This window comes from Nilaparvata lugens, chromosome 2 (genome assembly GCF_014356525.2).
Source record: "Nilaparvata lugens isolate BPH chromosome 2, ASM1435652v1, whole genome shotgun sequence".
Lineage (NCBI taxonomy): Eukaryota > Metazoa > Arthropoda > Insecta > Hemiptera > Delphacidae > Nilaparvata > Nilaparvata lugens.
The window spans coordinates 58,050,808-58,078,665 of NC_052505.1; the positions used below are offsets into that span (position 1 = coordinate 58,050,808).

Sequence of the window (27,858 nt, forward strand, 5' to 3'; positions counted from 1 at the left end):
CTGATAATGAAAAATTAATATAACAGGTTTAGTAGCATTGAGTGCTAATTTATTACAATCAAACCAGCAACGTAGATCTATTAGGTCAAGCTGGATCATTTCCTGTAGTTCAATTTCACTTTTGGCAGAATATGCCAATGCCGTGTCGTCAGCAAACGATGTTAAGGATCCATTGAATGTGTTGGAGAACAAATCATTGATATATGCTAAGAATAGAATTGGACCCAAAACCGACCCCTGAGGCACACCATACTCAATTGTTGCCAAGCCACTAGTACAACTACCAATTGACACATACTGCTTCCGGCATGACAGGTAAGACTTCATCCACATGTTGGACACTCCACGAATACCCGACATATATAATTTTTCTAACAGAATACTATGTTGCACTGTATCGAAAGCTTTTTTAATATCAAGAAATAAACCTGAGGTCCTTGATCTATGAGGCTGATTCATTCCATAATAGATGTCTGACATGAATTTATTTAAGGCTTGTTCTGTACTAAGTTTTTCTTGAAATCCGAACTGTACCTTATGAATAAAATTTATTTTATTGAAAAATCTCATTATTCTCTTTTTGAAGAGTTTCTCCAAGAGCTTGGAAAAAACTGAAAGCAGCGAAATGGGCCTGTAATTCGATATCTCAGTCTTTATTCCATTTTTGAAAATAGGTATAACTTTAGCCACTTTGAGTTCTGAGGGAAATTTACCTTCTTGAAAACTGGTATTGAAAATATCGCATAAGACTGGTACTATAGATTTGGATATCTTTTTAATTAGGCTTGAATTTACATTATCAGGTCCTGGTGACTTACCATTTTTCATCATATTTATTTCAGTTAAGAGTTCATGATCATTCTACCAATGGCGAATTTTCATGCAAATCAATTACACAGAGATTCCAAGAAAAAGGTTCTAGCCAAAGGTTTAGAAGAAGGCAAGACACTTCCCTTTTAAAATCCTCACCGTTAAGACCTTGTTAAAAAGTTACCAAAGACCTATTAGTGAAATTTTGTTCAATTTTTGTATTTTCTATCTGAGCCAATATCTTAGGCTAATTTATCTATTATTTTGTAAAATTCAATCGATTGTTCCAGAAATTCAAATTTACTTATTCCCTAATTTAATTGGTGAAGGAAATATTTAATTAAAATTCCACATGTGCTAAGACCGAAGCCTGGACCAGCCACCGATCATACAAAATTTGATCTAAAGGAACCACGACCGCCAAGAGGATTCACGTGAGTTGTATATTTTGGGGCCCCAATTTTCGCTTCGAAAGAAAATATAGTGCAGAAAAATATAAAATTTTCTCCATTAAAGTAATGACCACGCCGACAAGCGCTTATAACCATTAAGAGCTTAGATTTTATCTGATTATCTGTCAAATTATATATTTTATTATATTATATTTCCACTTTGTCAATTCGTCTTCTGAGTTCGATTATTTCTTAAGCCTGTCAATTATTGTGTCTGACACGTTCTATATCATCAAGAACCGATCAAGTACGATCATTGAAATAATTGATTCAACCTGGATATTGGAACAGATCTAAGTGGATGTAGTGTGTGGGGTCAGATCGAGATTACCTATTCTCTGTCCTTACCTGCTTATATATCAGCTTTTATCTGTGACTAACTTCGGCTTGGGAGCGAATTTTTCGACTGTATGGCAGATGCAGCTGGAGATGATATAATTTCCTACAATAGAGCATAAAGCCCAACAAGACTCTGTTCTCGAAGTATATTCCGAACGATCTCTGGTCCTTAGAACCCTATCTTAATCCTTCGGAACTTATTAGAGACGCAGTCCCGTGGATTATCTACATCGGGATTTTTGCTCGACCTGTATGATTTTATATGCTGTTTCATCACAGGTAATAGTTTTCAGATATCTGTATTCAGTGTTTAGCGACCGCTACACTACCTCTGAAATTTTTATCATTATACAATCAGTCATGAGAAGAATCAAGGGTGAGCGAGTGTTTATGCCTCCCGCGATTCAGACAATTGTATCGAATCTTGTAGTGACTCAGTCAGTCTGGTGTTCACTTAGCGTCTACACACACATTTTCAAATTCCTAACCTCAATACTGGTGACTCAGTACAAGATTCGTTATACGTGTGTCGACCTAACCTTGGAGGCGATAGTAATTCCCCAAGAAGACCTTCACAATATTTTATATGGTTATTTTAATATCTGGTTGTCTGGTTATTTATATGGTTATTTATGTCTAACGGATCTCGAAAACGATTCTAAAGGTTTCGATGAAATTTGCAATATAGTAGGTTTATGATATAAGAATTCGATTGCCCCAGGCTTCATCCCTAGGAAAACTCGCTGAACGACATTAAAAGGATAATTCATCCTTGGAAAAACAGCTGAGACTCGTCGTCTGTGGATAATGGAAGTGAGTGAGCGAGTGCGTCTGTGGAAAATCAAAATATCTCATCCCCTAAATTCATAAGCTGACGTATAGCCAGCCGTAAAATATAAACACTATTAAAAGATGAAGAAATCAAGGGTTTGAAAGGTAAAATTATCCATAATTAATCAAAAATAATTATCATATTTAAAATAAAAAAACATATTTTCGCGATGTTTCCAAATTCATCAAAAAAGTGGAATACTCTTTTAATCCTTCAACCCTAAAACTTTTTTAGCACATGCACTCAGCTGCTGGGGGGCTCTTAGCTTTCCCATCATCTTATCTCACGAGAAATATCATCTAGAAATCTTCGACTTTATCAAAATAATCTGATTTGTTGACATGACTTGGTATATCATTCTAAATTAGAATATATAATAATTTAAAAAGTTAATAATCATTTCACAGTTTTAAGTGATTAGTGAGTGTCATTTTGTTGTCTAATTTGGTTTGTAAACTATCTAAATTAGAACTTTTTTCTTTTCAAATGTTTGGACTGAAAATTGGACCTGAATTCAAGTGTATGGAACATAAAATACTTTTTGGACTATTTATAGTGTATAAATCAAAATTCGGGGAAGAAACAGTTTTGGGCTCTGCCTGTTAGTCCTTCCCTGATCATTTTAAAGAATTGTGTTCTGTTTATCATTAACGAGGGAAGCTCGGTGCCCCGATATTATATATCCAACATCAGTTGCATGTGGAAATTATGAAAACAATAGTAGAACATGGAACATCTGTGCATTTTTTGGAATATTCAGTTTATGATTTACATCTTCTTTGTTTGTTTTTTTGTGCAGAAAAACAGTTCATATTCTCTATTCATCTAACTATAAATTCATTGAATTGGAATCTCTTCAATTCATGAACATAATTTGAGTGTGTGAGGATGGTCTTGAATTGGATTTTTATACATATTTAGTAGGTATATTTTACTGAATACCCTCCTCTCACACAGATATTGTGACAAATGATCAATATTGTAGTATCTTGAATACTGGTACGTTATTGGAGTAACATTATCCCTCCTTCAGCAGAAGGAGCTACAAAAAGGCCAAGAGTGGAACTCACGTAGGTCACGAGTTTGTGGGTGGAGAGACCAAAACTCACCACTGCTCAAAGAAGGGCGGCCATTCAGGCAAAACTTCTTGGGAGAGGCGAGACTTTTGACCCTGCAAAGTTTCTGAGGGGCAGAAAGAAAAACCCAAGAGACCAGAGATGGGTGAAACTCCAGGCACAAATGTGGGTCAAGAGGCTGAGTCGATGGTGGCCGGGCGCCGGGCGCCCTACAGGCAGTTTGGCGTCCACTCCCTCAGCGGAAGGACCTTCAAAGAAGACCAGGAATGGAACTCACGTAGATCACGATGACCAATCAGTTTGAAGAGACTGCCAAGCATATCACTGGATTGCGACAAGCAACCAGGTGATGAATGGGATGTTCGCATAGGAAAAAACTCCTGGTTCTTGTAAAGGAAACAGGTATTGGTTTGCGTAACTAACATACTACTCGGGAAAACAATAAGCTTCGGTTGACGTGTGGGGTTCTTTGAACCTTTAGATCCTTAAATCCGTCTCTTAAAAAAAAATAATAATAATAATAAAATAACATTATAGATGGCTATACAGATTGGTTGTTCCATTGGATGTTACCAGTGTTATAAAGCAGGAGGTTTGATAACCACCAAAAATAACAGTTCAATTTTGAATGAAATAATACATTTTTTAACTTCTGGAACTAATGCTGTTCAGAAAGTCTTTTTTTCCACTAGCTGGCTGGTGGGGAGACTAGAATGCTAGCCCCACTTCTACCTCTGTTCAGCGTCTCTACTCTGACAACCAAAACTGTCTGAACAGCTTTAGTTTTTAAAGTTAGAAAAAAAAAATATTCCGTTATTTTTGGGGTTTGTCAAACCTTCTGGCTTATGGCATCAGTATCAAAGATATAAAAGTAAAAGTGCTTGTCTAAAATGATAGATTTAGTTTAACTATTATTTGTCGTAAAGGATGACCTCTTGTGTCAATGTGTCAATTATAATTGTTAATTGCCAACGTTGGTTTAGGACATTGAAATTTGTTTATTTATTCCAGAGCTTGCCTCAAACGCAGTTCCAAGGCGGGCCGGGTGGCCCGAGCAGCAGCGCGCCGGAGTGTCTTCAGCCAGACTTACCAGAGCCGTCACAGGACCTAGATAATGTAACAACTCACATTTCAAATTTTATTTACTCAGAAAAATTACGTTCACGATAAGTGCATTCAATTCAATTGATTTTTATTGACAATTTAGAATATTCAATAAATTTTACAAACTCTTTATAATGTGACATATCATTAAAAATATTGATAAATAAACATAATTATTCATACATATACTTAAATAAAATAAAATATAAAATCTAGGCATCACCAGCAAAAAGAAACTCTTTGCCCGCTGGTGAGAGTTGCAAAACAGTAAAACATAAGATTTTGAAATAATGCAGAAACTTTAGGTTCAAATTTAAAGTAATAATTACAGTAGAATCTTTAGATCAGTAGAAAAATCAACAAATATTGTGCAGAGAAAACACTTTGAAATAAAAATAAAGGAAATGAAATTATATTAAATCGCTATATTTAATGTAAAAAATATTCTCTCTTAATCTACTCTTTCACGCTCTTTTTACTAATTTTGAAATCCAAATCAAAAGGTATTTCATTGATCAGTTTACTGCTTGTGTAAATTAGCTGCCTTCTGATCAATGAAAGTCTTTTAGAATAAACTTGATATTTCTCTGTTACACCCGGTCTGAAATGATAAGTGTTTATGATTCTAAGCTTAGAAAAAGATTTTGAAGCAACAGTGTACTGAGCGTAAAATATTGAATGAGATGAGAGGCACAATCCATCTCAATGTGCGACTCTAAATCTCAAATTAGCTGCTATACAGGGTCTCACTGCAAACTGTCAGCATCCATTACAAATAACATCAATGCTTCCCATTGAACTAGTGCTGATAGTTCAAAGTGAATCTCACTATAAAACAGTTGGCATGCGTTCTCCTCTGTGACAGTTCTCGCGGCGTCAAAACCAGAAGTCGTTTTTGACGAAACAGAAATAAGTTGGTGCCAGGTGGGTCAGAAACGGTGCTTATTAGCGTCCAATCACATTACAGTTCACAGTTCTCGGCTTCTATCAACTAGATTGCTTTCTCTGCCTTGTGATAAGTGAGGATAGGAGTTGTTTGTGTACTCTAGTTCAGTGGTCGCCATTAATCTGCAGCCTTTGATCTCTGATGAAGATGGGCCACACCACAACTGAAGAGTCGTTCAGGATCATTATTATCAAGCCGTGTTCAAAGTGCCGTTTGATAAAAGGTGTGTTATTTCATCATGAAACTGAGTAGCACTGAAACGTTCTTATGTTTCTTCTTCTCCAGCCGCTGTGATAAGAGCGTTCATATTGATCGTAGAATAATAATTATTATAAAAATATGAGCAAACTGTATGTAGTACAACCTTCTATCAAACTATCATTATCATTGATTTATTTATTTATTCAATTATTCAGAATTACACAACTTTCAGTAAAGTACCACATAGCATAAAACTGTTCGAATTCTAATTTCAACTCACACAGCAAATTATATTATATTATTGAAATTGATCAACCTTTTGCCCGAAGATTCAATCTGAGATAACATCACTAACTCAATTATTAAAAAATAATCGGATTAAACCAGAAAATGTTTTTTACCTATTCTACAACACAATTTTTTGATTTTGTAATTTCGCTATCAGACTCATATACATTATAGAGATTTTTTCCACTCTGACCTCATTAAATTTGATAGTTATAATAATATTAAGTTATAGTCTACCATGATATAGTAAAATTGTTTTAGTGGAAGTTATATTATCGTTTTCTGTCTTTGTTAATCGTTACCAGCACTCAAACTGAGGCTATGCTGGTGACGTCAAATAAGTATCAAATATTAAAACATTTCCTTTCTCCCAGCGATCTAATCCTTTCTAGTTGCTAGGATCTGACAACCCAAGGTGCTATAGTGGTAGAACCCCACCGTAAATTAGGGTACCTTCATCCGTATCATCAATTCTTTATATCCCACATCCTTACCGTCTCACCTAGCCTTTCACTCAAACCTTTCATATTTTTCAGTTCCCTCTCACTTATTTCCATTCAAATAAATCAATCACTCCATTACACTTCATTTGCACAAAAGATATTCCTTACTAAACGAAAATGTAATTGTATTTCATTTATTAACATTGAAGTGTTATTTTCTTGATTGAGTGTTTGCCATAGGTCTCATGAGACCTTGCAATGTAGAATTTATGAAATAAATATCAAATATCTCATTACTGTATAATTAAATATTTAAAATATTCAATCTATACTTATAAAATTCTTATCTCACTGAATCACTCACTCACTCACTGATCACGATTGCTGGAAAACTACTGGATGGATTGCAACAAAACTTGGAATATATCTTTCTTATACGTCCTAGGTGCTCACTAAGAAATTTTTGGCGATATTTCAACTCTAAGGGTGGTTTTTAAGGGTTTAAAGTTCGTCTTTTAGCATGTATATTCTTCTTCTCCTATCTCTTAATTGTAATTGAAATGTCCATATCATATGTTACTATAGAACTATAATCTAGAGAGAGTACCTATTCGAAACAGTTGTTTACTGGCAACGAAATTAATAATTTTGTCAGGTTGGCATTAAGTTGAGATGACTTCATTAGGTTGGCACCAACTTGAAGAACTAATTAAAATGCATTTATCGAGAACAAATTGATTGGGCACTGCTGTTTCAATCAGAGCTATTCTTGGGAGTATAGATAATTTATATTTTTCATAAAACAAACTTTTATGACAGGAGTTGCTTCTATCAATTGATCCTATTCTATCAAGACAAATTTTGTTTGTATATCTGACAGATCGCGTAAACTGCTAAAACAATTTCGATGAAATTTTAATAATTCAGTATGATTTATATAGGAACAGGTGGGTGGACCAAGTGATGGATGACCTGAGAAAGATGGGGGTGAGAGGATGGAAGGAAAGAGCCATGAACAGGGAAGAATGGAGGCGTGTTGTGAAGGAGGCCAGAGCTCACCTAGGGCTGTAGCGCCGGATAAAGAAAAAGAAAAAGTATGATTTATATGTAGGGTATTTTTAAAACTTCAGAAGTGTCCGTTGTGGAATCTGTTTGCAAAGAATGAGGAAATTCGGCCAAAATTCAACTTTGGCAAAGAAAGGGGGTTATTTATTAAAACGGCCAAATAGCTGTTGTTGCTTTTCCTAATGTAAAAATATCTTCCATAGAAGTAAGGCGCTCTTCTCATGAATCAATTATTCTCAAACATTGATTGTTTTACCAAAGAAAATAGAAGGTAGCTTTCGTTAAAAATATTGGAGAATATGCATAACAGTTCGATGACTGTCAGTATTCCTCATTAATAGCATCAATGCCTCCCATCCAAACAATTCTGACACATTCAAATCAAATCAAATCTTTATTTTGTCCCAAAAACATAATTACAATGACAAAAATGGTTATAAATGAAAAAAGTAAAATACAATATAAAATGAAAAAGAAAAATACCATTAATAGGATTATACATAACTATATTAAAAACGGGAAGTCCCTGCAAGGTTCGAGGAACCTGAGCGCAGAGGCCGAGTGTTCAATGCTTAACAGTACATGAAAATAATAATGGGATATTATTAAGAAATAGGGAAAAGAAAAAGTGAGTGAGGAAGGGAAGAGAAAGAGCAGAGTGAAGGCATAGGGGAAAGTAAAGAATAGTTGAAGATTACATAAAAAACATGAGAAGTCTTTATACTAAGCTATGAGGAAATTACATTGTCAAAATTACATTGTTCGAGATTATCCATGTATGAATTTCAATTAGCAGTTTTCTATTCAATTTACTAGTGATAAAATGGTTAGGAATAACATTGATGAGCTTTGATACCTGATATAAAAATTGTTTTCTACAAATTGATAAAATAGTATCTGTAATTTGAAAGGTAATAGATGAGGAACGGAGGTTATATGGTGAAACACGCAGGTTGAAAAGATTCATATCTTTATTTATGTAGATGATTAAATTTTTCATGTAAAGCTGCCTGACAGTTAAAACATCTAGCTCACTAAACAGGTACTCACTTGGATAGAGTCTGGGTTTTCCCAATATAGCTCTTATAATGTGTTTTTGAATTACAAAAAGTTTCTCCAAGTGGTTTGAGTATGTTCCACCCCAAATTTTTATTCCATATTGCAGAAATGATTGAATGTAGGCAAAATATATGAGTCTTGAGATTTTTTTATTACTAACTTGGCTGATATTACGGAATTTACTTATCCAATGTCTGAGTTTGTTACATGTACTATTGATGTGAACATCCCAACGCAAATGTTGATCAATCATTACACCCAAATATTTAACACGGTGTTCTCTATTAAGCTTTGAGCATGTACAATTTATCCAATCAGATTCTTTGCAATTTACATTATGGATTTTAATGGAATCCAAACCTTGCGGCTGGCCTATAGAATTTGGAGAGAAAGACATGAAATTACTTTTTTCTATGTTCAATGTTAATATATGCTCATCAAACCAGGATTTTACTATTTTAAGTCCGGATTCTGCTGCTTTTTTAGTATCCTCCCAATTCGTTTCACTAAATAACAATGGAGTGTCATCAGCAAAAGCGATTGAGACACCATTTTTTAATTCTAACTTGAGAAGATCATTAATGTAGATTAGGAAGAGAATCGGCGACAAGACTGTTCCTTGTGGAAGACCGTAATCAGTGAGTTGTTCAAGGCTGGTTTTATTATCAATTTTGAGCATTTGGAATCTATTTTTTAAATAGCTCTTAAATAATTCAAGGGCTATTCCTCGAATACCCAACTTTTCCATTTTTATCAGAAGTTTTGAGTGAGGAATAGTGTCAAAAGCTTCAGCAAGGTCTAAAAATATGGCTATTGTTTTATTTTTGTTATTGAAATTTTCTGTAATTTTCTGTGTTAGAACCCAAATTGATTTTTGTGAATTATATTATGCTTTAGGAGATAGCTAACTAAACGGTATTTTATTAACTTTTCAATAATTTTGGAAAAAGTACTCAACAAGCTGATTGGACGATAATTTGATGGATTAGAAGCATCACCTGATTTATGTAGGGGTATGATATTGGCCAATTTTAAACTATCAGGGAAAAAACCCTCTGCAAAACATTGATTTATTATCACCTTCAATGGTTTTATAATATGTGGTGAAATAGTTTTTAAAATCCTATTGCTAATATTGTCAATTCCTGGAGCTGAGTTGTTGTTTAGAGAGTTTATTGTAGCAGTAATTTCATTTTCATTGGTAGGTGTCAAGAAGAAAGAGTTGTAATGCTCCACACATGAGTCCTTGAAATGATTACATGTTGTTGCAATGGGATTATTTGACTTCAATTTCTCAGCATAAAGTTTTCCTAAGCGAGCAAAATGTTGATTTAGTGTATCAGCTTCTATTTTGGGAATTTTTTTAGTATGTCTTCTACCTAACAATTCGTTTAAAGTTTCCCAGATTTTCTTAGAGTTGTTTATATTCTGATTAATTTTATTCTTATAATACTCACATTTATTCTGTTTTATTAATTTATTAAGAAGATTTCTGTAATTTTTATACTCATTTCTTAAACGGTCATTGAAAGGCTGCTTTGAAAGTGTTTCAAACAATTTGTCCCGTTTTTTAATGGAATGTACAAGTCCACGCGTAATCCAAGGTTTAAGGGGTTGTAATTTATGCGGAATCTTTACTGTAACTGTTGCAAGTTTAATGTGATTTGATATTTTGTCAGTTAAAATTTGCATTGCTTCATTCACATGTAAATTGTCATCTAATAAGTTATCCCAGTTTTCAGTTTCAATGGATAATATTAATTTATTGAAATCTATTTTATTGAAAGAATTATTTTTACTTACAATTTTGTCAGTTGAAAGATCAATGTGGATGCTGACACAAAAGTGATCAGTGATGTTTGTTTTTATTAGTGAACTTAATACATTGTCAGGATTGAAAGAGGAATTCTTTAAAAATATGTGATCGATAATCGATTCAGTGCCGTTTTGAACTCTAGTAGGCTTGTTTATGTATGATTTAAAATCATTCAAGGATAAAATTCCGAAATATTCATTAGTCGCAAGCGTAGACTTATTCAGATGTATATTCAAGTCACCGGCAAAAATTATATTGGGCTTATTTTTGATAGAATACAAACAATCATTCAAACAATTGAGAAAATTATCTACATTGGTTGAAGGAGACCTATAAACAGCGATAAGTGTTATCTTATCCTTCGCACCTGGCACTTGTACATCCAAAAGAATTGAGTTAGATTCTTTTATTTCGTAATCCAACTCATCTACTATGAAACTACATTTGAAAAAGACACAAATTCCATCACATTTATTTGTTTTACATGGCTTGTTAACCACTGAATAACCATTCAAATTAAAATTAAAATCATCCTCTTCAACTATCCAAGTCTCACTGAGGATAATAATATGAAACTCTAATGAACAATTACTGATAATGTATGACAGCTCATCAAAATTCTTTTGACAGCTCATTCACATTGATGTGAATCTTACTATAATTTAGTTCCTTTAGATCAGATGAAAACAAAAGCCATAAGAATTTACTAGATGAAGATAATAATGTTGATGATCTCTACTGTTTAAATTTCAATCATGTTTGACATTTTTACTTTTGATGCCAGCAGTTATTATGTGAAATAAGCTCTCATTGAATGGAATCATAATCATTAAAGTCAATTATACTAAGAAAGCAATTTCTGTTCGAATATGTGTGTTTGTGGATATGTATGTATATCGGACGGATCTCGAAAACGGCTCTAACGATTTTGATTGAATCAAGAATATAGTGGGTTTGCGACAAAAAACATTATTTTGGAACAGGTCTCAACTCTGGGAAAACTCGCTGAAATTCCTTGAGGAAGGATTATTGGTCCCTCAAGTAGCAGCTGATCAGAAAAAAGTTTTCCATAGTCTGTTGAAAACGTAAGAGAGTGTGAGCAAATGAGAAAGATTATAATAGCTGTAGTTGAGTTACCAATTTTGGTGACCTTATTTTAAAACATTGCAGTATTCATGGAACATCTGGAAGAAGAGATTCAGAAAGTGACCGGATGATAGCAGAAGAAATTTAAAATCGATCTCTCCAAACATATGGTAGTTGAATGAGATGGTCATTGAGAGGTGATAGAAATGCGACTAATTTCTTCAGCATCTGTTGTATTGGTTCCTCTGTTGCTCTATGTTTGTACGCAGCCATGGCCTTGAGAGAGCCAGTTGCACTGTCTGTTATTTCATAATCTGGACTAAATACCACGAGAACCAATCAAAGAAGCCTTCTAATAAAAAATCCTGCTCTGATTAATTCTCATGAAATTAAATCCTGATTGAACAGGCTTTTGTGCTACTGGGCCTGATATTTTCATGTTTCAAAATCAGCTTATAACTAAATCGAAAAAACATAATATTCCATCAGCTGCTCCTATTTCCTTTCATGATGTCATTTCATGGCACAAGACAAACCTATTGATATTGATAGATCAAAAGTAAATACTGGACATGTGATGCGCAATGAGAAGTACAGATTCCTGCAGTTGATAATGGAAGGCAAGATTGAAGGAAGACACCGGCCTGGAAGAAGGAAAACATCCTGGTTAAAGAACCTGAGAGAGTGGTTCAACATTGACTTAACATCTCTGTTCCGAGCTGCAGCCAATAGAATCCAAATTGGATTGATGATCGCCAATCTCCATCACGGAGCCGGCATGTAGAAGAAGAAGAAGAAGTAAATACTAAAGTTGTCAATTTCGATAGAAATTAAATTGAGTTACATGTTAGTTTAGATCCAAATTTTCATCCCTAAGCTTTTTGTTTTAAGCTAAGATCAAAGAAGGGAATCATATAATGGTAGTCAATAATCAAAGTTATTGAATACACTCTATTCAGATTTATGCAAATTTACATTAAAATGATCCCACTTCAATATTTATTATAGTAAAGTTTGGGACATGAGAAATCAGCCACAATATGTTATACTAATTTATCCCTTTCCTGTATAGGGCTACTTGTAATATAAATATAAAGAAAATAAAAATCTCAGTACCCTTTTTTTAAATATTTTATCACAACATGTTTCGGTCACTTATGCCATTTTCAAGTGATATGAATTAAATAATTAAATACTACTGGAAGATTCTTATTTTGATCATATGTTAGTGTATTCATATGTTTTTATGAACTAGTTATTAAAACTAGTATTATGAACTTATTACTTCTATGACTGTAAATTTTGGTTTTAAATTCGCATGATTCTATCAAAAATGGGGTTATTGGTGTCTAATTGGATTAAGTTTATTATTTTATCTCTGTTCAATTTTGCTGCTTTATTAATATGAAATTCTTCTTTGACATTCAGTTTTTGACTTTTATTACCATAATTAAGTATTTTCATATTGGAATTTATATCTGTAAAATTATGGCCTGAATCTATCAAGTGTTCAGCAAATGCCGACTTTTGTGTATAATTTTTAGATTTTAGTGCTTGGATATGTTCTCGAAACCTGATATGGGAATTTCTACCCGTTTGTCGGATATAGAATTTGTGGCAATCACTACATTTAAGTTCATAGATTCCAGATTTTTTAAACTTATCTTGCTGTACATTTAAATTTGATTTCTTTCTTATCAGTTCGAATGCATTATTTGTTGTCCTATAACCTAGAATGAATTTATTTTTTGTACAGGTTTTTCTTATAGCTTTATTAAATTTTGTGTTATATGGAACACAAATATGTTCTTTATTTCTTACATTTCCTTGATTATTTTGAGTTCTATTCTGTATTAATTCTCCTTTTTGTTTGTAAATCATTCTATCAATAGTTTTGGTATTATATCCATTTGTTATTGCCATATATTTTATTATTTTCTTCTCTTTTCTGTAATTATCTTTTGACATGGGAATATTTATTAGCCTGTATATCATTGCATTGAAAGTTAAAATTTTTTGTTGCCAAGGATGATTTGAATCTCCTGATTATTGAAAGATAACAAACATGATTTTAGCATTTATAGAAAACCCACATATACAGATTGTATAATTCCTAGAGATTCAAATCATCCTTGGCAACAAAAAATTTCAACTTTCAATGCAATGATATACAGGCTAATAAATATTCCCATGTCAAAAGATAATTACAGAAAAGAGAAGAAAATAACAAAATATATGGCAATAACAAATGGATATCATACCAAAACTATTGATAGAATGATTCACAAACAAAAAGGAAAATTAATACAGAATAGAACTCAAAATAATCAAGGAAATAAAGAATATATTTTTGTTTCATATAACACAAAATTTAATAAAGCTATAAGAAAAACCTTTACAAAAAATAAATTCATTCTAGGTTATAGGACAACAAATAATGCATTCGAACTGATAAAAAAGAAATCAAATTTAAATGTATAGCAAGATAAGTTTAAAAAATCTGGAATCTATGAACTTAAATGTAGTGATTGCGACAAATTCTATATCGGATAAACGGGTAGAAATTCCCATATCAGGTTTCGAGAACATATCCAAGCACTAAAATCTAAAAATTATACACAAAAGTCGGCATTTGCTGAACACTTGATAGATTCAGGCCATAATTTTACATATATAAATTCCAATATGAAAATACTTAATTATGGTAATAAAAGTCAAAAACTGAATGTCAAAGAAGAATTTCATATTTATAAAGCAGCAAAATTAAACAGAGATAAAATAATAAACTTAATCCAATTAGACACCAATAACCCCATTTTTGATAGAATCATGCGAATTTAAACCCAAAATTTACAGTCCTAGTTCATAAAAACATATGAATACACTAACATATGATCAAAATAAGAATCTTCCAGTAGTATTTATTTATTTAATTCATATCACTTGAAAATGGCATAAATGACCGAAACATGTTGTGATAGAATATTTTAAAAAAGGGTACTGAGATTTTTATTTTCTTTATATTTATGTTATACTAACTATTATGGATGAACTCTTATGTATGAATGGACTTCCATGGAAGAAAGAATCAGTGGATTGGCTGCTTTTACACTTTCGGATAAGTGAAACGAAAAGTAAGCGACAGGCTATATAAAAACTTCCCGAATAAGCAAGAGATCCATGGATACCAGAGTCTTCAAATTCTGAATCAACTTAATTTGGAATTCAATTATCAATTGCATCAAGCAAAAACAAAAATAACATTATCACTCCTAATTTGATAACTGTCAACGGGAAATAATAATTGCCAATGAATGAAGTCGAGGTCGACTCTTAAGCCCCGCCCAATATTCTACAAAGTTCGCTGCAATAGGACTACTATTCTACAGAGCACTTCCAACACATCAATGATTATTCTAATGATTTGACTCGATAATTTTCATGCCAAATTGTGACATAATCTCAAAAACAATTATAACAATAATTTTGGTAGAATTTAGATTATAAATGTTTCACAAAAATAATCGTATCTTTTAATTCCCGTAGCGAAGCACGGGTGCCCTGCTAGTAAAAGCTATAAGAATAGAACTAAGGACTTCTGCTACTGCAAAGATTGACCGAAGAACTAAAGCATAAGTTTTTTTTACAGTTTCATAAAATTTCTTGAAATTTCCTTCTGCTATTCAGTTGTTTGGTCAATATTTGCAGTAGCAGAAGTTTTATTGTATAGGATATTTCGAAATAATTATTATACAGTAATAATATTCCAGCAGTTGGTTAACTTAAACTTCTAATACAAATCGTTCATAAAATATCTCAGTGCTAATTCCAAGTACATTACATTTGTTACATATTTTTATTATAATTTTTTTTTGTAAGGCAATAGAATTTGATTTGGTTTGCCGTTTGTTGACCGTAGGCGCTGGTGTACCGAGACGGCATTCTGGTGTCGGGCTGCCTGGACGCTTTGGTGCAGCACATGGTGCCGACCGGCGACTACTATCCTGACCGCGCCTACCTGTTCGCGTTCCTGCTCAGCTCGCGGCTCTTCATCAAGCCGCACGAACTGCTCGGCCAGGTGACCGCGCTCGCCGACTCCCAGCAGAAGCTCTACGACAAGCATGCCTCCTCCAAGGTAACTCGGCACTCGTCACTCAGCTCAGCTAATTTCCTACTAATATATATATATATATATACAGAGTGTCCCACGAAAGGTGTAACACCCGAAGACCATGGATTCTACATTGAATTTGCAACAAAAAATGCCCAGTACAATATTCTTAAATCGACCTTAGTTTTCGAGATATTTTGATTATTCGATGTTTTTTAAAAACGTCAATAACTAGAAAACTATCAGTCAAAATCTAATTCTAAGGACATGGTTGGAAAGAGGAAAAAATTTCCAATGAGATTCATGTAATTTGTTTCTTTGTTTGACTGTATTGAACTTTTTATGAACGTTCAAAGTTGATAAAAGTACATTCGTCGAGTTCAAATCCAAATTTCCAACAGTTTGAACACTCATAAAAAGTTCAAAAACGTGAAATAAAGGAACAAATTGTATGAATCTTATTGGAAATTCTTCCTCTTTTCAACCATGTCCTGGGAATTAGATTTTGACTGATAGTTTTCTAGTTATTGACGTTTTTAAAAAATATCGAATAATCAAAATATCTCGAAAACTAAGGTCGATTTAAGAAAATTTTAATAGACATTTTTTGTTGCAAATTTAATGCAGAATATATGGTCTTCGGCTGTTACACCTTTCTTGGGACACTCTGTATATATTTTTTTAATCAAAATTATTTAAAGTAACTTATCATTTTATAGTTTTAACGTGTTTAGTGAGTGTAATTTTGTTATTTGATTTGGTTTTAAGCAATATGAATTCAAAATTTCTTGACACAAAACAAAAATAACTTCACTTAATAGTGCAATTGTCAAGATTAGTGAGTACACTGAAACTTCTCTATAATTCGTAGTTTTGCCATCAAAAACTCTGTAATTAGTATTCCCATAAAGATAAATACACTAATATGCCATAGTAACTGATAACTCCAGTAATGAGTTCATCGAAAATTATGCTACAGTAACTAATAACTCCAGTGATGAGGAGACCGAAAATCACATCAACTGATGAAGTGAATTGGAAAAAGGGTGTTGTGATTTATCATTAGTAAGCTGGAATATTAATTGCATGCAATTACCACAATTTACCCATTTATTCATAACAGCTAATGCTATTTAAGAATTATCATATATACTGTCCTTAATGCCCCGAATTCAGCTGATTAATATACAAATTTTACATCAACTCGCTTTCGTTAATGTCTGTCTGCCTGTCTATTGTTTGTTTTCAACGTAGCCTACATGTATTAGATAATACAACTTGTGATAGCAATACCTTTAACGTTATAATTGGTATTATTAGTTTAGGGATTTTGAATTCTGATTGTGAATTATGTACCCATACGGAGTGAACTTTAAAGTTCTATGGATTCACATATAATAATATAACTAGAGACACCCTTGGTTGAAGAACTCGCTCATGAACAGTTGTATTGATCTCTGAAATCTTTTACAAGTATGTCAAATTAATATTTAACAATATTATGGGTAATTATGGGATCAGTATTCATGATATATTTTTTCGTATTTTATTTCATCAGCCTCGATATTGCAGAGCTTGATATATAATTCGTCACCCTCCAAAATTCTTATTAAATGCTTGATCCCGTAAGCTACAAATTATAGACATTTTTTGTTGCAAATTTAATGCAGAATATATGGTCTTCGGCTGTTACACCTTTCTTGGAACACTCTGTATATATTTTTTTAATCAAAATTATTTAAAGTAACTTATCATTTTATAGTTTTAACGTGTTTAGTGAGTGTAATTTTGTTATTTGATTTGGTTTTAAGCAATATGAATTCAAAATTTCTTGTTTTTAAATAATGTTTGCACTGAAAATTTAACCCAAAAATTCAAAAGTGAATAAAAACATAACCTACTTTTTGGACTAGTATATCAATCAAAATTCGGGGAAGTTTTGGGCTATGCCTGTTTGGGCTCCAATGGGGTCCTGATTAGGGTTCTTCCCCAATCATTTCAATGATTTGTTCATTGTTTATAAAAATATATAAAAGTATAGCTTCATTACATAGAACTACCGTACTAGAACCTTTCCATTTTCTCTGAGACACGACTAGTTTTGGTTATCCTCTCATTATCAAAATAAAGTGGATTTTTTGACATCTCAAGTCTCTTCAATCATTATCTAATGTCAAGAAATCATTGATTATAGGATAAATACCCGAAACACGAAGCTAGTCGTGTCTGAAATAAAATAAGAAAGTACTATAAGATAGCTTTAAATACGGTACTTATCATTCTATTTAATAAAACTTTCAAGTAGCCCTATTATAATCACGGTATATAGACGAAGACGGTAGGTGTCACGTGCATGTTTGTAACATCCATATGGGAACGTCTGTTATAGTAGACTGCACAAAACTAATCCGATGTTAGTTGGAAGAGCTGAGTACCTCCTCACCCCATACCATAAACTTTGCCAATTCTTCAGGTGTACTGTATTATGAAAATATCAATATTAATTCTTACTTATAATCAGCTGCCTAGGGGGCCTAGGCCCCCCTCAAGGACCAGATAAATAATGAAAATGCGGGTCTACCTACAGAAATCCTTAAAATCTCATAATGATTTAATACTTTTCTTTATCAGCAGTAGTATAATTCCTTCTACAGTATCATCAATGTAGCAAAATTGCCTTGAAAGTATGGATACGGGTACAGAGTAATAAATAATATATTTTTCTCTGTGGCATAGTAGTGAGTTATTGAGTTATCGCAATAAGTGAGTTATTGAATAAATTTCAATGTGAGAATTGACAAGTTGCAAGATGTCACAGTGTAAGCAAAAGAAAGGGCACAATCAGACTATCAAAAATGTATGTAAAGAGTTGTTGAGAATATTATGGGTAGGCTACAGCTTGTTGTATCTTTAGCTTTCTAACCGGAAGTTATTTTCCAATTAGAATATGATCCCCAATGAAATTGTCATTGGAAAAGAAAAATTTATTTTTTCCATGATTTTTAAGAAATCTGTTTCAGTGTATTCCTACTTTAGGGCTTCTCTGTAGACCCATATTTCTGATAAATATTCCATGATTGAATTTAATAACTAATAATGTATAATGTTTGTATTGATACTTCAACCACATTTGTATAAAATTTGAAAAAATGAAGCATATAACATCTTCGAATGTAACATTTATGGGAAAAAAACCAGGTCCCTCTATCCTTTGGGGGTATTCCTCCCCCCCCTATACCTCTTGGTTTTTGCCCCCCTCCCAAGCAGTTTGGTGAAATGGCACCACTGAAGTTGAATGAAATCAACTTCAATTATTGTATGGTAATTGTATGACAAGATTACGATACTTATGAGCTCTACTCAGAAATGGATTGTGAAACAAGATGATTGTTCTGGAATGTAATAAACTGTGATATTTTCATTATTATATAAAATCAATTAAGCCATTCATTTCAATCATTGAGAGAAAAACCAATAAGATGCTCAAATCTTAATACATTAACAATACACTACCGGTAATTCACGAGTAAATACTGATGTGGTCGATTTCAATGAACATTAAATGAAATGGTTGTTTTCTTCTAAATGTCTATATTTGAGCATTCTGTTAATTTCGAACAGAGATCACTTTTACGGAGTTTTCTCAGATGATGCAGCAATCACTGAGGAATCTCCAACACATAAATCAATAATCCAGGAGAGAGTCATCTAAAATTAAAACAATTAGTGCAATATTGCTAAATTATTAGTGTTTTTCAGAAAATTATTAATCCCATATATGTCTCTTAATTAAATGATAATTTATGGAGTTCCAAATATTATAATATTTTTCGCATTCCCATTTTTCATTTTTTTATATATTTGAATCGCTTCATTTAGGTCACTCGTTGTTTATTCGAATACAGTATTTAATAGTATTATTCAGGTATATATCTATCACATAGACCTCTCTCAGCAGCTACTATATAAACGCTCCAAATAGGTTGCTAGGGAACGGTAATGATAAGAATGTGATGAATAATCTATCCTGTTCTAGGCGAGCAATATTTCTGTATCACAGATATCCAAAAACGTCAACACTAAAATGTGAATATCATTGAAACGGTTTGATTATATTGATGAGCGATTTCCACCATTCATTGTCTCTTGAAATTCTTTATCTGAATCTCGTATTAAAACCTTCCCATAGAAAATTTTTGATTCAATGTGGCGGAACAAAGATGGCAGACCAAAATTTTGAAGCTACCTACAGATTTTTTTTCCAATTTGAATAGGAATCCCAGTGGAGCCCACTGTCAAATTATCTTTGGAAAAGGAACATTAAGCTGTTTTCCTATTTATATTACGCTGTAGGCCTACGTGAATCCATAGAACTTCATAGGTTTCTCCGTTTGGGTAAATGATTTAGAAACAGAATTCAAATTTTGTTAAAAATCAATAATACCAAAGACATAGCAACTGCTATCACAATTTGTATCATTAATATTACGCATATGCTACTGAAGGATAATAGTCAGGTAGACACACAGGAGCAAGCTATTTTGTCTCATGCAGTACTTTCAATGTTACTTTTATATCTTGAAAAAGGACGAAGAAGTGAGTAAAATATTTTGTTGTTCAACGAACTTGACCTGTAAAAAGGTTCGAAGAGTGCGTGTTCAAAATTTGAAGCTGATCGATCAACTCTTTCTAAAGTTATTGTAGTGCATTCAAACAAACAAGCAAACCCACAGACTGGCAACAACTTTGAACTCGAGTAAAAAGTAAGAACTTGCTCGTTCAACAAATATTATTGAGAGAACAACCCTACACGGGCGGTATTATCAAGTTGGGAGCACATAACTTGAAGGAGTCAAATTATTTCAGTGTAGGGGATTGTGTATTTTACAAGAGAGTGTGTTTCCGAGGGATATATGCCTATAGTGAAAAAGTGAAGAAGTGAGGATTTAATTGAATTGCAGTTTTACTTTTTTTTGCACGGCCGGTCCTCTCTCACATTCAACCATCAACCTTCCAGTAAGATGCTACATCAACTATATTATACAATCCTACTCGGTGGAATGGGGGAATTCACAATATTACAAGCAAGAGTTGATAGTAATGAATATTATTGACACTAAAAAATTTACAAATCTAGGCATGGGAGAGTCAAATTCAAGATAGGTTGAAGATAATTATGTTTGAAGCATTGTATGGAATAATAACAAAACCCTGAGGGGTTTTGAAGAAAGGAGAACATTAGCACACAACCGGGTAAGAGAGAGAGAGTTAGAGAGAGAGAGAGAGTGAGTGTGTATGTGAGACAGAGAGAGAGTGAGTGTGTATGTGAGACAGAGAGAGAGTGAGAGAGAAAGGCGCAGGAGTGATAGAGAGAGGGTGTGGGAGGGGGCGAGAGGGAGAGTGGGAGAGAGAGAATGAGAGAGGAAGCAATAGAACTAAATAAGGTTGAGATAAGAGACAATGTCACGCAGGAGTATTGTCCAATGGTCACACACACACACACACACACACACACACACACACACACACACACACACACACACACCACACACACACACAACACACACACACACACACACTTCTACAGTCACACTAAGTTATAAACAGAATATTTCAAAGAAAGTACAGTCTGTGCCAAAATTGAAACCAGTTTACTTCTAGCTATTCTGCCAGCTTAACTGACATAAGCGACAAAAGCTGATATCAACAACCAGAGACTGTTTTCCAGGTAGAGAAATTAGTCATGGACTTGCCCCACCAAAACAAGACACTTTTTTCAGCACAAGAACGACAAAAGTAGCCACCGCCAAAACAAGACTGATTTTCAGTGCTAGGATGGATGTGTCTGACTTTGATGGTGGTGTATACTGACATTGCCCTGTTAAAAACCTCGGTTGGTGGCAATGATGCGATCTATCTGGCTGGCTACTGCGCACACATTTCATGACCCATACTGTTTTCATCTAAATACCGTGATTATAATAAATGAAAGTGATAGCTATTTGTTGAAAGATCATCTTTGAAAAATATGAGATGGGATTGTACTAGATTTTAGAATTTTAAATACCTGGACTAGCTGGTAATTACAACAGATGATAATGGTAAGAGAAGATATTATTCATTCCTATGGTCACTCGTCACTCTGTTCGATTATCTTGTACTAATAAAGCAATAGCTATTCAAGCTATTATTTCTGAAAATATCATAGGCCTATTTGTCAAATGTGATAGAACTATACCCACGGTATTTAGATGAAAACGGTAGGGGTCATGAAATGTGTGCGCAGTGGCCAGCCAGCAAGATTATGTCATTGCCACCAACCGAGGTTTTAACACCTATTGGCAATTTTATGAAACTTATTAGTTAAAACCAGATGATTGAATATAAAATGATGTCAGCGACACCGGAAATTCAGCACAAACATGTGCGTGACACCTACCGTCTTCTTCTATATACAGTAACTATACCTAAAAACTTTTGATAAAGCTAAATACCTCTGGACAGCTGGTAATTACAATAGATGATGTTAAGATACTTATTTATTTATTCAACCACTACCTCCATAAACAAAGCTGTAGTGTATTTGTGTGATGTCAGCACAGGTAGGGCTCCTAAACCAATAAAAATTCGTTGATTTCAGCTGATCTATATCAGCTAGTGTTTTTATTGGTGTAGGAGTCCTACCTGTGCTGACGTCACACGAATGCACTATGGCTTTGCTTATGGAGGTAGTGATTCAACACAACTTATGAGAACAATAAACAGTTGAATATGATAAAAATACTCATGGTTTAACAAATTAACCTCTCAATCATTTAATTTAGTTGTTATACTAGTAGTTCTGTGTTCAGTAGACCTCACACAGTATTCTCATCCACAAGTACCTGATTGAAACTATAGACCTTATGGAAATACAGCAATAGACTGGCTTCTCCACACATCTGTGTAATCACTTGTCAGCTATATATATATAGTGGGGGTCAGTGGCTATGCTCCAAGTAGTCTGTGCTTGAGCACACCTGCCTGCAGATGTACGAAAGCGATTCAACCTGCACCAAAGTTTCCTCTTCAAATCCATTCCAGGCAAAGGCACAGATGGGTCTTCCATCAACGTCTTATTCTCAATGTTGACCTGAAACCATTCCTGCCGCCACAATTCTATAATATCTTGTCTCTCAACTTCTGCCAGTCAGAGATAATGCCTAGACCTCAATCTTTTAAGGGGTGGATTCAGCATATCCTTCATTAGTGGCAGCTTTTGTCTGGAGGATAAGCGGTTCATCAACTGATAAGTCCTTTCTTTTCTTCTCAATGCTGGTGGAACAATGTTGCATAGGACAGGCAACCACTCAGTATCAGTAGGTCTTATGGTACCACTTATTTTCCTCATTGTCTCATTCAGGGTGATGTCTATTTTCTTAGTATGAGTGCTGTGCTCCCATACTGATGAACAGTATTCTGCTGCACTATATACTAGTGCCAGGCAAGATGTTTTCAGAGCCTTCACACTGTATCCTCAGCTTGTACCAGCCAACTTACATATAATGTTGTTCCTAGTCTTCAGTTTGTTCTTGAGACTCTCAAGATGCTGTCGAAAGGTTAGAGTTCTATCCAGCTTTACTCCCAAGTAGCGAGGGGCCTCACAGTGATTTACTCTCTCCTCACAGAAGACAAGATTGAGTTGACGATTAGCTTCTCTGTTATTAAGATGGAATGCCGTGTTCAGTGTCTTAGCTGGATTTGGCCTAAGTTTCCAGTCAGAAAAATACTTCCTCAGAACACTCAGGTCCTTGTTCAGTTCTCTCTCAATTCATATGTTGGTCCCTGGGCTATAAGAGCAATGTCATCTGCATAGATGAACTTACATGCCCTGGTGTCTGGAATGTCTGCAGTGTAGAGATTGAAAAGCAAGGGTGTCAGTTAGCCCTGAGGTAGTCCATTCTGTAAAAACCTCAAGGAACTCTCTTTTCCTCCATGCCTCACTCTGAATGGTCACTCAAAAGAGCTCTAAAGAGACTCACCAACTTTCTGCATTTCAGAGTTTGAGCCATCTTTGTGAGTAGCCCGGCCTTCCATACTGTGTCATAAGCTGAGCTTAGGTCCAAAAAAAACAGCGCCTGACTTCAATTTTTTTTTCAAATCCATGTTCAATGAATGTGGCAACTAATAACACCTGTTCTTCACAGCTTCTACCTTCTCTGAAGCCTGCCTGTTCAACTGGGAGAATCCCCTTCACTCTACCACTTATCCTTAACAGGATAATCCTTTCAAAGAGTTTATGTGTGACTGACAGGAGAGATATAGGTCTGTAGCTAGATGGGTCTTCCTTATCCTTCCCTGGCTTCAGTACAGCAACAACTTTTGATTTCCTCCACATTCTTGGTATTCTGGCCTGATCAATGATTGCTGTGAACAATTGCCAGTAGATTGCATGTTTTTGATAAATTCCGGCATTACACCACCAGCTCCAGGTGATTTCCCACACTTTATTCTCTTTACTGCTTCAATTATTTCTTCAGAAGTAATTGTGTTCACAAATGCCGATCTCTCAGCACATTCATTCAGTGCTCTCCTAAAATGCCTTTTCATTGCAGCTTTTTCACTCTGTGGTATACTGGGACCTGAATTTTGTTCAATCTTGTCTGCAATTTTGTCAGGCATGGCTTTAGATGTTGTTTGGTATATTGAACTTGCAGCCCCCAGTTTGCATAGCAAGTTCCATGACTTCCTGCTGGAGTGTGTGAAATCCATTTCCTCCATAGCTGCAATCCACCGATTGAGCTTTTTCTTATCAAGACTCTTTATCAAGTTCTGAGCTGTCTCATCACTTTGTGAGGAATTATACTCTTCCATTAGGGCATTGCAGCTCTCATTCCAACAAGGGATATAGCTCTTCCTGTGACCTCTAGGTACTGCTTTCTTGGCTGCTGCAAGAATCAAACCCACAAATCTTTTGTAATTATCAATACTCACCGGAATTCTGCGTATTGTCTTTTCTACCTCGCTCTGAAATAGTTGCCAGTTTGCTTTGTGAAGATTCCATCTTGGTATTTTGGGGTTTTGTATTATTGGGAGTGAGAGACCTATCTCTGTTACCAGAATCCTATGTTGACTTCTTGGAAATTTAGACAGCTTTTTTGTCTGAGCTGAAAGAGGCAGATCATTCTCCCCACTGGAGACAAAACATAGGTCAGGGGAAGATGTTGTTCCCCATCGGGCAGAGTAGAATGGAGGGCTCTGTTTAGCAACAAATATCAATGTACAGTTGCACATTTCTGCCCATCTTATAATGTCTGCTCCATCTGCATTCTCTTCCCTATACCCTTACATGGAGCTATGTGAATTGAAATCCCCAATATACACAGTAGTGTGCTCTGGGAGAGGTAAAGCCAAGTCATTCCATCTTTCTGAAGGTGGTTTATATACATTATATATAGTAATAGATTGAAAATTGATTCAAATACAATGGCTGTTACCCTCAACTGTACTGCATAAATGAGTCTTATTTGATTTCACATAAGTAGCTAGACCATGCTTGTCATGACTCAATAAGTTTACTAGAGTATATCCAGGGATACTAAGTCTTTGTTCCTTGGTGGCAGACAAATGTGTCTCTTGCAATAGGATTATATCTACTCTTTGATCAGACATCATTCTTCCGCAAATATCTGCTTTAGCCCTGGAAATGCCTTCTATATTCAATTGTCCAATCCATAAATTTTTAGCAGCTAGTATTAGCCTTGTTTTTTGTAGCCCTGATAAGAACTGTTTTGGCCTGATTGACCGGGAGACATAATGTGTCTTGTCAGCAAGAATGAGCTTCAGGAGGTATCTCCCAACATCTACTCATATACCCTTATGCGCAATATGTCAAAGTACAGGCACCCATATAAAATGATGCAATCATCGCTAACCTAATCACAAATACCAAACACACCCGCCCAGCAGACTCACAGACCCAGTCGTTTGGAGGCTGTCATCACAAGAATGACAACCCTCCCACCCTGGATCCATATGATGGATCTCCCGTCTGCCATGGCAACCCTTTGATTCAATTCAGTTCCCCAAATTCAGGTCTCCGTCCTAATTTGGGTATCCAGGCGCACCCCGTGGAGGCCCTCCCAGCTACAAGTTAGATGGTAAAGGTGTTATTTTGGAGAACTTTTTCAGAGCTGGGACGAATCAATTGCGCCCACTTGTCAGCTGATTTATGACTAGTAGTTCTGTGAACAGTAGACCTCGCGCTCAGTGAGTTACATTGACCTGTTGTTATGTTTTCTCAAAAATCAATAAATAATTTATAAATTAAAAATGTCTAGAAAAAATCCTTAATAAACATAGAGCTTTCTGTCCTATATCGTACCGTGACGTGTCGTCCCAGAATGTGAGTGTGAGCGCTGTTATCAGGTCTGGCTGCAACTGCCTACAACGTTGATGGAAAGATACAATTTCCAAGATGTTCGATGCTTTTGAACGGGTAGTATTATAGTCAACAGTCTACTAACGTTAATGGAAAGATACATTTTCAAGAGGTAAACATATCAAAAGTCCCCACCCCTATGCCTGTGCTAAGGGGGTGGGGGTGGTTCAAAGGTACCATTTTTTGGTTTCTTGCATATAACTCGAAAATTATGCATTTTACAGACATGGCTATTCTATAAGAAATTGAAGCTTACATAATTTCCTACAATCAACTTTTTCTATATCTCTTCCACTTTTCGAGATATAAAAGATGTGACATTTTTGAAAAAACACATTTTCCTTCAATTTTTTGCTATTTTGGCTCTTATAACTTTTTGAATATCAAAAATCTATAACCGCGTTTCGCCATAAATATGCAACATAAAAACATTCAAACATTTAAACATTTAAAATTTAAACATTTAAACATTTAACATTTAAACATTAAACATTTAAACATTTAAACATTTAAACATTAAACATTTAAACATTAAACATTTAAACATTTAAACATTTAAACATTAAACATTTAAACATTAAACATTAAACATTTAAACATTTAACATTTTACATCTATTTTCGCTTAAAAACCTTTCCCTTATTTGATCAAATATTTCTCTTGTAAAAAAAACATCCACGGAACAAAGTGCCCGTTTTATAACCCTACCTTAAAATTTCCAATATAGTTCGCTAAATAAACCTAAGCTTCAATTATTTCTTCAGAAGTAATTGTGTTCACAAATGCCGATCTCTCAGCACATTCATTCAGTGCTCTCCTAAAATGCCTTTTCATTGCAGCTTTTTCACTCTGTGGTATACTGGGACCTGAATTTTGTTCAATCTTGTCTGCAATTTTGTCAGGCATGGCTTTAGATGTTGTTTGGTATATTGAACTTGCAGCCCCCAGTTTGCATAGCAAGTTCCATGACTTCCTGCTGGAGTGTGTGAAATCCATTTCCTCCATAGCTGCAATCCACCGATTGAGCTTTTTCTTATCAAGACTCTTTATCAAGTTCTGAGCTGTCTCATCACTTTGTGAGGAATTATACTCTTCCATTAGGGCATTGCAGCTCTCATTCCAACAAGGGATATAGCTCTTCCTGTGACCTCTAGGTACTGCTTTCTTGGCTGCTGCAAGAATCAAACCCACAAATCTTTTGTAATTATCAATACTCACCGGAATTCTGCGTATTGTCTTTTCTACCTCGCTCTGAAATAGTTGCCAGTTTGCTTTGTGAAGATTCCATCTTGGTATTTTGGGGTTTTGTATTATTGGGAGTGAGAGACCTATCTCTGTTACCAGAATCCTATGTTGACTTCTTGGAAATTTAGACAGCACTTTTGTCTGAGCTGAAAGAGGCAGATCATTTTCCCCACTGGAGACAAAACATAGGTCAGGGGAAGATGTTGTTCCCCATCGGGCAGAGTAGAATGGAGGGCTCTGTTTAGCAACAAATATCAATGTACAGTTGCACATTTCTGCCCATCTTATAATGTCTGCTCCATCTGCATTCTCTTCCCTATACCCTTACATGGAGCTATGTGAATTGAAATCCCCAATATACACAGTAGTGTGCTCTGGGAGAGGTAAAGCCAAGTCATTCCATCTTTCTGAAGGTGGTTTATATACATTATATATAGTAATAGATTGAAAATTGATTCAAATACAATGGCTGTTACCCTCAACTGTACTGCATAAATGAGTCTTATTTGATTTCACATAAGTAGCTAGACCATGCTTGTCATGACTCAATAAGTTTACTAGAGTA

At 34.5% G+C, this 27,858-nt stretch overlaps 1 protein-coding gene across 14 annotated transcripts in view; it reads left to right on the forward strand.

The window, feature by feature from the left end:
• The window catches only part of LOC111063372 (ras-GEF domain-containing family member 1B), a 224,660-nt gene that overhangs the window by 175,799 nt on the left and 21,003 nt on the right, over nt 1-27,858 (forward strand). For all 14 annotated transcript variants that reach the window (XM_039419944.1, XM_039419946.1, XM_039419945.1 and 11 more), the window contains 2 exons: nt 4,521-4,625; nt 15,437-15,652. In XM_039419944.1, coding sequence (XP_039275878.1) covers nt 4,521-4,625; nt 15,437-15,652 — 321 coding nt within the window. The remainder of the gene's footprint in view (nt 1-4,520; nt 4,626-15,436; nt 15,653-27,858) is intronic.